The sequence below is a fragment of the Pleurodeles waltl genome, chromosome 9 (genome assembly GCF_031143425.1).
Source record: "Pleurodeles waltl isolate 20211129_DDA chromosome 9, aPleWal1.hap1.20221129, whole genome shotgun sequence".
Taxonomy (NCBI): domain Eukaryota; kingdom Metazoa; phylum Chordata; class Amphibia; order Caudata; family Salamandridae; genus Pleurodeles; species Pleurodeles waltl.
In genome coordinates, this window is record NC_090448.1 from 1,012,297,650 (window position 1) to 1,012,314,440 (window position 16,791).

Here is a 16,791-nt window from a genome sequence, read left to right on the forward strand (position 1 = left end):
TATATACTTACTGCATAGCAATGGTAAGCAACGTAGTGGATGCAATATTTTATTGAACTCAATATTGTGACATGTAGTCAGCGACATTACCATTAAGGTATTTTGTGATGTCAACGGAACACAAAGTCCCTTAGATTTATCCTTGAGTCAGACCTGTCTTTCATTACAAAGATCACAAAGAAAACACACACATGCTGTCTGGTACCAGCTCTTCCTCTACCACAAGATGAAACCCTACCACCACTGAAGCTGAACTCAGAACCATCATGCAAGTCCTCATCCACTGCCATTGGCATATAGATTATGCCTTTGAGTCACTGTGAGTGGATGGAGCAGTTCTTGTATGGAAGTAAGTCTAAAAGCCTTATTGATGTTGCAGGCTGCTGGGCTCTCCAATGTCTTATATGGTGCCATCCATGATATCAATTATGTAATGTTATTATATACTATCACTAGTTATGCATCGTGATAGGAATTGAGTTTGCTTGGCACCCTTAAATGCTATATTTCATGACTTTTGTGAAGTTCATTACTCTTACCCTCAATCCACCTAAACAGTGAAAAAGTGTCCAGATGGGTTAAAGGGGACAGCAGCTAATCATATTCACATGTGTTATAGCTACACTTCCACAACAGCATTCACAGAAAGACATCATAAATGCAAACCATCGAATTCCTTAGAAACTCAGAAATTGTTGTCATACCCTTTAACATGGACCAAGCTCAAGGCATATCCTTAAAGGGCTTACTGGGTGTGCAGTTATCAACAACTGAAATAAGGACTATGGTTAATATATGTACCTTCATATAATGGAAAAATGTATTAGCTTCTGTGAGGGCACTGTACCTCTAATATTTTACAGCTCAACAGCGTGCCTACGAGTTGGTGGGATCAGGACTTTGTTTTCAAAATACAGTCAATAAAGAAAGGACTGGCTCAAAAGTGAGTTCTACAACGGAATTTAGAAAAACCATGACAGTTTATTACAACATTCAGTATAGTAAAATACCGTGTAAATGTAGCAAATCTCATTTAAATGCATAAAATCATTGCCATGAAGGTGCTCAGAAATAGGAACAATGCAGAATAATAGGCAACATTATTAACAAGCTAAGATTCAAATTACAGAAAAATCGTTAAGAAATCAGGAAGCATCCTTAATAGCATACAAAAGAATTTTAAAGAGTTCTTGCTTATCCCCAAATGCAAAGATTTATATAATCATTGTCTCCATAAAGGAGCATTAGAACTGCAGTCACAGTGGTGTGAACAAAGAATTATAGTTAACAAATCAAATCACAGAAATATAAAACATCACATAACCCTACCACCTTAGCACTAACCCACTACATGAATATTGATTCAGCCACTCTGACCTAGTGTCATACCGAGGTATCAGAACAATCTAGTTACATAAACAACAGTAAATCATTGTAAATTAATGTGATGTTGCATGCAAGCGAAAAGTCTTTGAGAAAATTGTACTGTAGGCACTCCAACAGGCTCTCTTCGAAAACAGGGTCATTCAGAAATTTAGAACTCCACATCTTGCTTGACTACGGGCAGAATAATTATGAACAGAAAAAAAGACAATAATGGGACATCAATTATAGACCAGATGGTGCTGAGGCCAGGTTAACATAAGCCAGGAAAACACACTTCAACAGGTTATATCAAATGTGGTTGAACTGCACTAGCTCGAAATCATTATATACATGTGAATTTTAGAAATTAATTTCCATTAGGGCCCACTGCAGTCTTTGGATCATCTGTTTATCAAAGTCTCCACAACTTTTCAGAAAAGAGTGATACAAGAGAGAACAGCTTTTCGCTTCTTCTTAACTAGGGTATCAAGAAGGACTTCAGGATCCAAACCTATTATGAAATTAGAGGGCCCCAGCTTGTTCCTACAAAGAGAAAAGGAATACTTTTGTTGGTGTATTCTTAAACCTTTAAAGCTCAAATGCTAAGCCTTTCCCAAGCTGTGCTATACTCGCTTTTAATACAGTATAATATGTACCACTACTTTTATCTAAAAAATAGTCAGACCTTTCTCTCAGTAAGAGCTCTCTCTCTCTCTCTCTCTCTCAGCCCAGATGAGCACCTTAATAGATGTCACAATCAAGGAGCAGAAAAAGCAAATAGGTTTAGGGGTTCACTTATGTAATATGGGAACTTCACAAATTACACTCATGATCTTTTAATAGGAGAAAATATATTCAACATCTTGTTGATCTCTTCATTATGAGAATGACTTTAGTTTGACTGTCTCTGTTAGTGTGGTAATTCCTCAGTTTATTCCACAATGAAGTTCAAACCTCAAAAAGCTATGCACCATGCCACTTCTACTGTACATGTATGGGTACAGAGCGTAGAGCTGACCAACTCTTTTCTACCTTTATTGCCCACTGCACTTTATGTCCTTATGTTATTCATGGGCTCTACAGCTACTGGACCACGCAATCTTATTATTATGTAGGTCTCCATCAGTGTCCAGGTAATGTGCCATTACCTTTTAATTACTCCTCCATCCTTCAATGAAATGTGCTCATACGTACAGGGAGTGCAGAATTATTAGGCAAATGAGTATTTTGACCACATCATCCTCTTTATGCATGTTGTCTTACTCCAAGCTGTATAGGCTCGAAAGCCTACTACCAATTAAGCATATTAGGTGATGTGCATCTCTGTAATGAGAAGGGGTGTGGTCTAATGACATCAACACCCTATATCAGGTGTGCATAATTATTAGGCAACTTCCTTTCCTTTGGCAAAATGGGTCAAAAGAAGGACTTGACAGGCTCAGAAAAGTCAAAAATAGTGAGATATCTTGCAGAGGGATGCAGCACTCTTAAAATTGCAAAGCTCCTGAAGCGTGATCATCGAACAATCAAGCGTTTCATTCAAAATAGTCAACAGGGTCGCAAGAAGCGTGTGGAAAAACCAAGGCGCAAAATAACTGCCCATGAACTGAGAAAAGTCAAGCGTTCAGCTGCCACGATGCCACTTGCCACCAGTTTGGCCATATTTCAGAGCTGCAACATCACTGGAGTGCCCAAAAGCACAAGGTGTGCAATACTCAGAGACATGGCCAAGGTAAGAAAGGCTGAAAGACGACCACCACTGAACAAGACACACAAGCTGAAACGTCAAGACTGGGCCAAGAAATATCTCAAGACTGATTTTTCTAAGGTTTTATGGACTGATGAAATGAGAGTGAGTCTTGATGGGCCAGATGGATGGGCCCGTGGCTGGATTGGTAAAGGGCAGAGAGCTCCAGTCCGACTCAGACGCCAGCAAGGTGGAGGTGGAGTACTGGTTTGGGCTGGTATCATCAAAGATGAGCTTGTGGGGCCTTTTCGGGTTGAGGATGGAGTCAAGCTCAACTCCCAGTCCTACTGCCAGTTCCTGGAAGACACCTTCTTCAAGCAGTGGTACAGGAAGAAGTCTGCATCCTTCAAGAAAAACATGATTTTCATGCAGGACAATGCTCCATCACACGCGTCCAAGTACTCCACAGCGTGGCTGGCAAGAAAGGGTATAAAAGAAGGAAATCTAATACATGACCTCCTTGTTCACCTGATCTGAACCCCATTGAGAACCTGTGGTCCATCATCAAATGTGAGATTTACAAGGAGGGAAAACAGTACACCTCTCTGAACAGTGTCTGGGAGGCTGTGGTTGCTGCTGCACGCAATGTTGATGGTGAACAGATCAAAACACTGACAGAATCCATGGATGGCAGGCTTTTGAGTGTCCTTGCAAAGAAAGGTGGCTATATTGGTCACTGATTTGTTTTTGTTTTGTTTTTGAATGTCAGAAATGTATATTTGTGAATGTTGAGATGTTATATTGGTTTCACTGGTAATAATAAATAATTGAAATGGGTATATATTTTTGTTTTGTTAAGTTGCCTAATAATTATGCACAGTGATAGTCACCTGCACACACAGATATCCCCCTAACATAGCTAAAACTAAAAACAAACTAAAAACTACTTCCAAAAATATTCAGCTTTGATATTAATTAGTTTTTTGGGTTCATTGAGAACATGGTTGTTGTTCAATAATAAAATTAATCCTCAAAAATACAACTTGCCTAATAATTCTGCACTCCCTGTACGTACATAAAAGAAAACAGGTTTAATGCTCTCCTGGTGTGCCTACAAAGAACAGCGTCTATCTAGAATGTTCCTGTTTTGTGTGTCTCAGCTGGTAGGAAGGTGACCTGTGCTTCCCTTATCTGAATGTAAGTTCAGTTATACCTTTTTTGGCATTGTTTGGACCTTTTTTCTTTTTGCTGCCAGTTTCTTTCATCTGTATGCTGTGCTCCATACAACAAATTACAATTATTATTCAGTTTAAATTAAATAATAGATTCTTCATAGAGAAAAAATAATATTCTAAAAATAGTAACTATTAAAAGTGATGTATAAACGAATTGTACAAACTTTCATTATATAACAAAACGTTACATTATTTTTACATTCACAAATGGCTGTTAAACTATTTAAAGAATAAATACTAAATATGTACTATTTTTATATATTTGTACCATTATATTACACCTATTTATATTTGTAACAATTTAAAATATTGTAATTTAATTGAACATTATTTTTATAGGGGTTTTATGTAAAGACCCTACCTCCATTTTTTCATGGGAGAGTGCTGCATTACCAATGCTTGGCTATGTCTGGTCTGGACTCATTACTGTTTTACTAAAACAGGCCCATTGTTCATTGTACCAACACTGAAAACACTCTCTGTCTCCAGAGGTCTCTTTGTGAACAATGCTCTATTGTGTCATGCTGTGAAAATTCCAGCAGTATAGGGAGCACCTGACAGAGTAAATTTACACACTGTAAATATCTGTATGAATGTATTATTACTTTCTTGTGGTACCTCATGTACCAAGTGCTACTGAAATATTATACCTAATAACATGTTTACAATGTAAATATTGTATTCAATATACGTTTCTTTTTTCAGCTATGGATGAAGCTCCTCGAAAGACTAGCAGTGAAAAAAACTCATTCCTGAGCGGAGACATTGACCAGAAGAATGAACAATCGCAGCAAGTGAACATGCTTTTGTCAGAGGATGGAGCAGAAAAAACACATGACTCAACTTTCCAGCTCTCTGCTAACACTACCAATGATGAACCAATGCACAAACAGGACGCAAAAGAAAATTCAGTTGTGGAAAATGTGCAGATGGGCCAACAGCCAGACAAGGACTTCACTGCAGCTGTGGACAACCAAGAAGACAAATACATGTTGTTAACAAGCAATCAAGGACATAGAAGAGAGGTTTCATCAGATAAATCCTTTCCATTACATCCCCACAGTCCAGGTTATAGTAAGTGTAAGAGTCTTTGTGAAATTGCACTTATCGCATATAAATCTGAAAATATAATAATGATTATATAATCTAAGTCCCGGGTACCTTCACAAGCATGTGTAGTCGAGGAGGACTCTACAGCTGAACATCTTTCAGGTTGTAATGTGTTCCCCTCCTTTCTCTTCTTCATCTACTACTTCCTTAACCATCCTTCTTTTTCTTAAAAAGGCAATTCTGTATCAATTCTTTGTTAATTCGTCTTCTGTCTCATCTATCACTTCTTGGTATTCTTGTTTTGCTTTTGGGTGACATGAGGCCTACAGCAATACCTTGTTGTCCTTCTTTTAGGTTTGTGACCCATTTACAAATACTCAAGGAAAGTTATAGTTTACGATGAGCTTAGTTATAAACTAAGTGAGGCCTGAGAAAATACAGTAAGTGTCTGTTAGTCATTCATAAAAGCCTTCTGGGGTTTCACAGAGTGGAATGGAACCACAATATTTTTACCTGAATATTCTCTGACAAAAATATTTTGTATTCATTGTTTTTCAAAACTGTCACCCAATTGGAATTAATAATAGAATATGTCCATCCAATAGAGTGGTACTTTTTTGTAAATGATATTTTGGCCACAATATGAATGCCAGGTGATATTTTTGTTGTTGATATTCTGACATACAATCCAGAGACTTTATTACAGCAAACTGCGCTGTGTAATTTCCAGAAGGGAGAAGAAGCTGAGGGCAGACTCTGCGTTGTACTTAGAGGGTGCAGACTCCAACTTTAAATATAATGAGTACTAAGGAAAAAGGGAGAAGCCACCAATGCGTGTTTCTGCTTCAATCCAAGAAAAGTAATAATTTGACACAGCTAGACCACTGAGAAGTTTTCAGCTTGATAATATAAGCTGCAAATGAGTGGAAACTGCAGCTTACAGTTATCCAGAAAAGAGCACACTATCTTAGTTTTTGATTAAGGAAGACGGCTACTGTATATGTGCTGGCAGACAAGATTAAAGGTTGAAGACTGTTGCTGGAAAGTGGCAACATAGAGGCAAAGGCTGACCATCAAACACAACAGCTGAACTTCATTGACAATTTGAAATCTGAAACGTGCACCTGGACACTGCATATAGCAGGGGCATTATTAAGAAGCAAGATGGGTCGCAACCAATAACCACCTTAGATACACCGAGGTTTATTTCAAGGGCTGGGCCTGCACGGAAAGTGCCTCAGACTAGCTCTTGGAATCTTATGATGTAAAGTTTTTACCTGCATGGATTAATGGTACAAGCTAGGGAAATGCAGCTGCTTTCTCCCATGCAGGCCAAATAAAACTAGCTGCACACATGACTTCTGGAAAACAATCTCAATGACTTTCAAAACCACTGTGAAACTCCCTTCAGCCATCTGCTGACAACAGCTGCAGTTTTTTTCAATTATTTAATATAGTCTTCTATTCACAAAGAGGCTGCTGAAGTGAATGTGCAATGCCTAACTCTCTGGACTCCCTGCCATGGACAGTCCAAGGTGCACTCTCCCCACCAAAAATAAAATAGGTGATCAAGGGCCATATGTACAAAGAATCCTGTTTGCGACTTCCTAATTGTGAATCTTTGTGATTTGCAATTAGGAAGTCACAAACAGCGATGTACCAATGTGTCTCAGACACATTTAGTGATTCCCAGTGGGTTGCAAATGGACCTACCTCATCAATATTCGTAAGGTAGTTCGCAATTTGCAGCCCATTTGGAATGGCCTGAAATTACAGGGATGGTGTCCTTCTGGGGTCAGCAGACTACCATGTTTATGATTGCTTTTTAAATAAAGCAATCTTTTTTTTTTAAATGCAGCCGTTTTACTTTAAGGAAAATGGGATGCATTCCAAAAACAAAAAGGGACCACTGCCTGCTCTTACAAAATGTTTGCGCCCACATTCACAAAAGGGAAGGGGTCCCTTGAGAACTTGAAGTTGGTGGTAAACTGCAAATGTTTAGCGACTGCATTCTGCTTGCAAAACATGCATACATCCCCCCTGCGAGTCACAACTAGGAAAGGACGCCCATAACAGGCCCCTTCCTAATACCGAATTCCAAACCCTATTTTATGATTCTGTAATTGGTTACCAAATCGCAAAATAGGGGTTGCACATCCATAAATGATTATTTGCAGTCGTAAATGGCCCGATTCTGCAAGTCAGACTGTTTGCAACCACTAAAAACCTTTGTACAGGTGGCCCCAAATATCTTAAGTATGTTAGTCTGAGTATGTTTATCCCAGTAACCTTATTTGATGTGCCCACATCTGTCTGCAGTGAGCTGGTCTTGTTATCAATGTCTGATGGTGATTTTTCCTGGTTGAAGTCAATTAAATTGGAAAGTGTAAAGCAGTCAGAAACACAAAGGTTCTAATTACGTCTTTGGCGGACAGCCTTTTCCGTCCGCCAAAGTCCCACGGTCAGGTTACCACCACTGAGTTCCCACCCGCTGGCCCAATGGTAAACAGCCCACAACAATGACGCTGGCTCATAATAGAGCCGGCGACAATGTTGCAGTTCGTAGGGTGCAAAAGCACCCGTCAAGCTTTTCACTGTCTGCAAAGCAGACAGTGAAAAGCACAACTGGGTTGGCCATGGGAGCCCCTGCACTGCCAATGCCATTGGGCCCATGGCACCCCCTCTCTGCCAGCCTTTATATGGCGTTGGAGAAGGGACTCGTAATCCCCAGGGCAGCGCTGCTTTCAGCGCTGCCCTAGCGGATTAGGACCACCAGCACTGCCAGCCCCTCCTGTGGAGTAGAAGTGGCAGGGCTGGTGGTCTGACTGTGGTACAATTGCCACAGTCGTAATGTGGCTGTTGGACTGCCACATTGGCTGCGGTCCGACCACCACCACAGCCCTAGTAGTGTTAAGACCGCCAGAGTCGTAATGATGCCCATAGTGAACTGATCGGAGAGTCCTTGTTGAAGTGACAGATTTAAGGCTGAACTTTATGAATTGGAGGGAAGCACCCTAACTTGAACAAAGCACAACTCCTGGATCATTGAATTTCAACTTTACCCTAATGGTAGCAGTGAACGGTACTATGATGATGGGAAACACCTTCATATTAGTAGGCTCCAAAGAAGAGACAAGCAGTTGTATTCTGGAAAGGACAGCTAATTTGGTGAGCCTAGTTACAGATTGTGTGCATGGTACAATTGGGTCGCTCAGATGATTGGCGTGTTCAGTCAAGCAGGAGAGATGGATGCTCTTGAAGACCATCCTTGGCATGGGCACATTGTGCGGTTAGTGTTTTCTCTCCCATGTATCTATCTGAACCTTCCTTAGAGTGGTGTCATGTTTAATCCAACCTGCTGCTGGGTAAGAGGTTTCAGGTCTTTGAGGATGCAGAACAGACTTGGTGCATCCAGCAGTTGTTCAGAAGACCCTCTATGCTAGGCACATTAGCAATATCTGCAGCTCATTTTACTTTTACTAAATGTATTGATCAGAGTTTCCATACGTGATGTAGATTAGTTTCAGTCTTACTACATTCTGACACCTTGTCTGGTTTGAGTGAGTTTGCATTATTACTAATACCTAGCAGCTGTTTCTGGATTCAGGGAGTTGAATCTATCTCCATGCGTGGTTAACTTTACTCTGGTCGGGGTGAGTAGATTTTGTAATCAATATCTGATGTCACTTTTTCGTCATCATTATCTATCTATCTATCTATCTATCTATCTATCTATCTATCTATCTATCTATCTATCTATCTATCTATCTATCTATCTATCTATCAGTTTGTTTATCTGTCTCTCTACTATGAATTAAGCATACATATCAGAATGATTTCCTTGGAAGAGAACCGGCTAGGACCGCTACCATAGACAGGATTAGAAGGGATAAGAGGGTGTTTTTTACACTAAGGGAGTAAGGCCTCAGAACAACCAATCACCCTGCGGTCGTGGCAGGAGTGAGGGACAGCCAATGTGTGCTGAGCACGGACTCTTGTTTGATTGTTAGGCATAAGGCTCCCCTCATGAACTAGAGTTAACAGTGCATAATTCCCAAATCATTCAAGCGCAACCTTCTCTCCAGCAGCAGCCAGTGAAGGATCCCCGAGAGACAGTTATATGCCTTATAATTCAAGGCTCCTACCAACACAGTCACAAACTAGACCATCTGTATTAGATGGAACCAGGGTCGGACTGACCTGTTGGGCAGTTTGGCAGTGGCCAAAGGGCTGGGCTGACAGGTAAGTGTGTCTACCAGATATTTGTGGGCCTGTTTTATGCGTCTTGTGGGCCATTTTTTAACGGTTGATTTTCCTGATATCACAATAAACATTACCTGCATGAAGCACAAATGCATGCAGTCATATAGCATGTATTTAAAATTTCAAAACTACCCCAATTTGCAAATGTGTGCCACTTTTTCAGATGCCTGGTGTGCTAATGGGGGCCTATTTTCGTTTTGGTGCCTGGGCCTATTTTCTGTCACAGTCCGACACTGGATGAAACTGCTGTATTGTCGCACCTAGGCAGAAGGCATTTGTGTGGTCCAGCTGCACGGTTCACGTTTGTCAGTTTTAGTAAAGCAGGCGAGGTGAGTGATGGCTTCAAAATCAGACATAAGCCTCATTCGAGCACTCGGCCGTCACGCTGAGCATGGTGTGTCCTGCTCTACAATCAAGTAGCCCCATAATGAGGAAGCTGTGTTACGGCCCACGGTGAATCTTGTGCGTCTGGCGGTAGTCCAGCAGCACAGCAGAACCAGGCTGTGGTGACCAGGCCCAGAGCTGCTTATGATGATTACCAATTAGCAGTTCAGGAAGAGGCAACTGGAGGGCAGAATAAAACAAGCATTCACAATACAATTGGTGTCACGTTTGCTCGAGTTAGAGCTATTAGCGTTGTAAATTCCTAACTGAACTTTTCTTGCACTTAAATTGAAAATGAAAAGTAAAAAAGTTTACATAAGCGAGCCAATTCAAAGCGCCATGGCTGCCATGAGCATGAGCGCGAAGGAGAGACACAAAAAGAAAAAGAAGTTTGCTCTCAGTCAAACGTATCAGCAGTCGTGCAATTATCCATGTAACAGGGGAAGTCTGCAAGGCGGTAACAAAACCACCCCAAGGAGGGACAAACGTAAAGCATTTACCAATGATAACACAGGATTTTAAAAAAGGCAAGTCTAGGAACGAGTGAAAGTGATGGGAGTGCAGTAGGCGTGGTTAAAAGCCCACAATACTTACAAAAGGTCAAAGCGCTTGAGCTCGACTTGAAAAGAAAAGCTGCACATTTTAGTGAACAGAGAAGCAGGAAGAAGAGTCATCAAAACTTAAATGACTATAGAAAGGGCGCATTTCCGATGACATGGAGATACAATTTGATTTTGGAGTAATCTATTGGGTGACACCACTACCCCACAACCCAACAGTCTACAGAGTACAATCTAACCAAGGATTGCACAGCAGGGGAACACCCTAATAATTCTGGTCCCTCTTTCCTCGCTCCCCAGCTTCCTATTTCTTGTGCAGTTTTTTTTTTTTTTTACACCTAAGGGCTTCAGGATTATTGAGATATCATCTACTTCAGTTATAGAATTACTGAGATGCTTTGACCCATTCTAGCCCCGCTGAAGGGGTAGTACCCCAGCCAACGCTCTCCACTTATCACCTTTTGAGGTCCTAAGAAGACTTCCGAAGCCAAGATTGACTCTTTCCATGCGGTTTGCTGTAGCGGATAACCAAACACGTGGGTTGCAGACAAACAGTTGAGGAATTCTGGAGGTAACTCTCTTTATGACCTGATATTCCAACCCGCCTACCCTCATAACATTTTTTGTTTAGTTTCTGAGTATATTGTGCTTGTTTTTGTACTTACATACATGTATATTTGTGTGCTACTTTTTTTTCCCAAATCAAATCAGAAACGTAGACCAATGGTTATAACAAAGTAATGTAGAAAAGTTTCTAAAATGGTAACTGCTGAAGGCCAGCAAAGTTCAGACAATGGAAATGAATGCAAACACTACAAATAGCAGTCTGCTGTTCTAAAGGGCTGTCAAATCCATACCTCCTTAGCAAGAGCACTGCTTGCACCAGAGCCTACACAGGCAGCAGAGAGCCTGTCATAACACAGACAGAAACAAGATGCATACTCAGCAAACATGAGAAAGTGGGCCATGATAAAGTTCCCAAGTTCCCAATCCAGCCGATTACATGCACTCCAAAATCTAGACACCAGCTACATATAGCATTAGAACCAATGAGTTCACCACTTGAGGGAGCTTAGATGAAGAATGTCTCATCCTCCCGGACTAGTGCAACACCAGCTGATGGCTACAGCTGCTCAATGTGCCAGGCACATGGTGGGGAGAACAAGCAAGTCATAGCCATATGAGCATTAAATGGCAGGAGAAACAATGACATGGCACCTAGGACTGTCATGAGCAAAAGAAATCTTACACTACACGAGGCAAAAAACAAGATATAAATGACTGCCCTCAAATAACATCATCCACAGTCATGGGATGGCAGTCAACCACAGGCATCAGAGAGCCAGAGTTTTGTAGCAGCTGCAAGTGCTGCAGCAAGCAACACAGATTTTAGTGCATCGTCCTTGAATTGAGTAGAAGCAGCTACATCCCATCTTCAGCCTTCAACAAAGTACTTCCTTGGTCATTAGGATCAAAATCAGTAACTATGAGCCACAAGAGCGGAAAACAAGTTTAGACCTAGAAGTGAAGGAATCTGTGAACCTCAAGGAGGACTGCCTTCTCCTCACCACTGAAAGTGTGGAACTTGTTTGAAAACCCTATATTAGACCACAGGCATATGGAATTGTAAGTGCAACAGGATCAAGTGTCACAGCAAGGCTGATGAACTTCTATACATTGAAGATCCTGACGACAGACTGCGAGACTCAGAATATAAATCCCCATTTCTAAACATCCAAACTGATATCTACTGAAGGGAAAGAGCAAAAGAGGTACCAGTGGTGCAAGAAATAATTGACTCAAAAACTGAAACCAATTTTAGAGCTAGAGTAAAGCAGGCTTCTTAATAGTGCAATGTACTCGAAGCCCATTGTCAGGAAAAAGGGCACAGAAAATGGACAGTCTTGGGGAAAAAACAAATGTTTCATTTAGTACCTTATTACAGTGGTTCCCAACCTGGGGTCCGGGGACCCCTGGGGGTCCGTGAAGCCTCTTCAGGGGGTCCGCAATTGCTCAGAAAATTAAATAATATTAAAAGATTAGGTCCCCAGCTTTCAGTAATGACTCAGTGGGGGGGGGTGGATTTCTATAATGATTTAGTGGCGGTCACCTGGTTCCAGTAATGATAAAATGAGGGTCCACAGAAGTGAAAAGATCAGGAACAACTGCCTTATCAGGTTAGGATCAGCACAACCCAGACTGGAAGCATACCATTTCTTCACTCTCAGCACATGGTGCAAAACTTGACTCATCTTCATTTGCTCATTTGAACTGTTGTGTTAGCAAATATCACCTGGTTAGCTTTTTGGGAAGAGTCTTGGAAATAAACAAAGGTTTGAGCTTGTGCCCAATCGACCTAACTGTACAAACCACAGCAAAGCCTGTACGTTGGTAATGGCCTTTGTATGATTCTGGGTTTCCATCCCCTCAATAAAAACACAGCAGGCTATTGCTAGAGCAGGATCAACATGAGGGAGGAGATCTGAATAACAAAGCCAGAGTAACAGACATGATTTGAAAACCTTACAAACATAGGCCAGTAATCAGAGACAGAGAAGAGAGAATTCATACTTAACCACAAAACCTTACATTCTTTACATCTGAAATAATGATCAAGGATGTGCCTAAGAAAGTGCACACCTACCTGAGACATTATAAACTGCACATGCTGATATGGACAGTACTTTGAATACCTCAATTTGTGCTGATTCTCCCAGAGACCACTGACCACTGAATGTTTCTCATATGATTATGCAGCTAGGCTGTTTATTCAAGTCACCCCAACCCTATCAGGCAGGGCATTACAGATTTACAGTTTCTAGTTTAGAACTGCATATGCTGTTCTGGAGTTTTGGCTCATTGTGTCACTGGTTTGCCCCCCTGACTCATCGGATTCTCTTTGTCCGGATTTCAGTACTTGCCTTCCAGTGTGTACTCCTTTTCTTGCTGTAGCCCTGGCTACCCTGACTTGCTTCTTCCCTCCATGTCTTTCCAGTGCAGTATAACATGTTCAATTCCTCTCTATCCAAATATGAGCACACTAATCAACATGTACAAGATAATGATCTGGTCTTGTTTTAAATTGAACAATAACCAATTATAATAGCTTTTTTAATAAAAAAAATGAGGATTCTGAAGATACAGTTTAATTTCATAACCATATTTTGAAAAGACGAGTACATTTATCATAGGTGAAGTGAAAGAAATGTGATCAATTCCTTAATTGTGCAAGTGGTCCACGCGTACTTTGAAAGTAAAAACTCTTTACAGTAGGAGAGGCCAACTTGGTTGTGTGCCCTTGGTTATGTACCTTTGGTTGTATAAGATAATTTGCGCTGCTTTGTTGTAACATTTGAAAGTGTTCACAGAGGCTGGAGACGTCTGCTTGTTATATTCCACTATAGCCCTCGTGGTTCATTGCCCAAGTGTTCACTAACCCAGATGTGTAGTATCTGCAGCAGAGCATTGTGGGTGGGTCAGAGAACAGGCGCGGTCACACGAGTAGAACTTATACCCCCAGAAACAAACAATTAAGAAACTCTGTAGAGATAGCTATGGAGAGAGCAACACCTATGCAAACTATAGTGACGAAAGAAGCATTGTGGAAGGACACAGCACTCTCGAAGAAGAGGATCCTTTCATAAAGAACACAGGAAGTAAGGAGTCTTGCCCTAATTAGACCCTAGGAAGTGCAAGAGTTTATCCTTGCTTACAAATTGTACAAATTGGGAACTGAGAAGTTTGATCTGTATTACTGTGCTTGATCCCACTTACAGGGATGACTCGCATAAGATGCCATAGCGAGGCAGCTGTGCATGGGTTATAAGAATCCTGCTTAGAGTAGTGAAAACTGGGCCTGTGCTGTATACTGCCAGAAGGCAGAACTGTGCCAACTGGGGCGGCTCCTCCATAGGGGCGAAGGAGCGTTGCCCCCCGCGTGCAGCGGCAGCTGCAAACCTTTTCCCAAAGAACGATCAGTAACTAGGTTTATGATAGTTTTTTGGGGATAGGGGATGGGGCAACAGGGGTGAGGTGCACTGGAGGGAAGTGCTCAGCACTCCCCCTCAGAGCGCATGTGTGTTTGGCTGGCTGTCTCGGGCCAGCCAAACACACATACGCACGGGGCTCTCTCCAGCCCAGCAACTGGTTGCTGGACTGGAGAGAACCTGCACAAGCTCTCAGTCTGCCTGGGAGCAGCAAGCCATGGTGCTCCCAGCCAATCCTGATGCTGCTTTAGGCAGCATTAGGATTGGCGCAGGGCAGGCTGGGAGCCTGTGCCTGCAGAACCAGCGAGACGGGAGGAGGCAGAGGAGGGGCACGGGAGCGAAGTGTAAGTGTTTTTTTTTTTTTTTTTTTTATTTAATTTAATTCCCCCCCGACTCTCCCCCGCTCGCGCGACGCTCAGACCCGTTCAGTTAGAGCAAGCCGCGACTGTGTGCCACGTGCAGTATCAATGGATATGCATATGAATGTCTGTGGGGTAATGTAGCAAAATCTGCAACATGCAGTACAGAGTTTGCTCCGTGTATGGGTCACTGCCAATTACAGAAAGCTCCAAAATGGCACAGCCCAGAAAAACGTAATTCCTTTTTGGAGGCGCACCTTTGAGAATTGCTGTGACTTCAGTAGTATGCCTACACAAGAGTGTGGAGTATTTTGTTAAATTTTAAACATCAAATTTGTGGCCACATGGTCGTTGCAAACTCCTGTCATAGACAGGCTTGAAGAAGAAGCTTCTGGTCTTTAATGTGTCTATACACAGTGATGGCATTAGAGGCGGCTCCTCTCTTGGTCTATCTCTCCGGGAAACTAACAGATGAGTGATCATTGATGGGGCTGAGGTAAGAAACTCTCGTCCCAGACAAGAAAGAATAAAGAGTAACCAATTGTGTTTCGAGCAACTGATGGAGGCAGCGTATTTTTCTACATTTCAAATCTCCGCAGAGGGATTTCTGAACAGAGGTAAGGTTAGACTAGTCCCTCAATGCAATGAGTCAGGAAAGGATCCATAAGGGATACGACTTGAATGAGACAAAGCAGTTACCCTCTCAGAACCATACATTGCCTTGGAAACCTTTCACCCCTGCCTGTGCCTGTGCAGTCTACATAAAATGGCTTCCACTGCCTACTCCTTCAATTACAATTACAGGAACACATGGAGTAGAGCTAGACAAGGCAATCTAAAAGTCAGTTGTCAATGCATCCAAGAACTGCAAATGAAATCTGACTAGGACCTGTACCTCCATGTTTGGGCTCACACACAGGACACAACAGGGCACTGCTTTTCAGTAGAGGAAATCACTAGGAGCACAAATTAACTGGATGTAACTCTCACATCATAATATTACCTTCGTTTCGTTTTTGTTTCTCCATACAACGTACGTCTCAGATTGGCATTCAGCTCCCACACCCACCTCTTTTTAACCATGAAGTATTGAATGTTCTCGGTTTGCTGTGATACATCCGCTATGAATGACGTGAATTTAAAATGTAGTGTTCTTTCCTCTTTCTAGCAGAAAACGCTCTTTACTTTGGGGTAATTCAGTATTTGCAAGTCCAGGATATACCGAGTCACCTGAACTCTATTTGGTCAACATTGGCAGCTGTTAGTCGCAAGGTAAGAAATGCTAAAGTTCTGTAACCTCTAAGAGAATCATATTCTGAAAGTACCTGTAATGGTCAGAACTTGCTTAATAAGTGCAATGGTTAATTGTAAGTTACTGGAATGTGGACTCCCTGTCAGAAAATGGCTTCTTTTGTTCGATTTGCCAGGACAGCTTGCCAGCCACAATGATATCGCACACTCGCAAATTCCTACTTTAATGTGTTAGATTTGTTTTTATTGAAAGCAAATGTGCTACAACTGGATAAATCACAGAAGAGAGCTATCACACCTGTTGAAATATGTTACAAAATTTGTCCTAGAGGCTACATTTCAGATTTTGGAACTTGATAACCTGAGTTCTTATCCTACGTTTCAGAATAAATCGGGTCATTGTGGATATATCGCTTTAGCTCCGTATGTTGCAAATTTATATATATGGTAGTTTGTAAAATAAAATTGTGGAAATCATTTCGAATTACTTGTTATTACCTTTACAATCACATTCACTTGTCTTGTGTAGTTTCCAGTGTTCAGTTACGTGATGTATTCATGAACTGACTTTTCACCTCTTGGACATTATTCTGGACTTCACTTTCATTTTGGACCATGCCCGATTTTGTGATAGCCTGCAAGGTATTTCTC

The 16,791-nt window shown here is 41.5% G+C and overlaps 1 protein-coding gene across 5 annotated transcripts in view; it reads left to right on the forward strand.

The window, feature by feature from the left end:
• MIA2 (MIA SH3 domain ER export factor 2) overlaps positions 1-16,791 on the forward strand; it is a 551,575-nt gene that overhangs the window by 61,376 nt on the left and 473,408 nt on the right. For 2 of the 5 annotated variants that reach the window (XM_069208615.1, XM_069208618.1), the window contains exons 5-6: positions 4,993-5,367; positions 16,058-16,161. In XM_069208615.1, coding sequence (XP_069064716.1) covers positions 4,993-5,367; positions 16,058-16,161 — 479 coding nt within the window. The remainder of the gene's footprint in view (positions 1-4,992; positions 5,368-16,057; positions 16,162-16,791) is intronic. The other 3 variants (XM_069208616.1, XM_069208617.1, XM_069208619.1) reach the window with 3 other exon arrangements.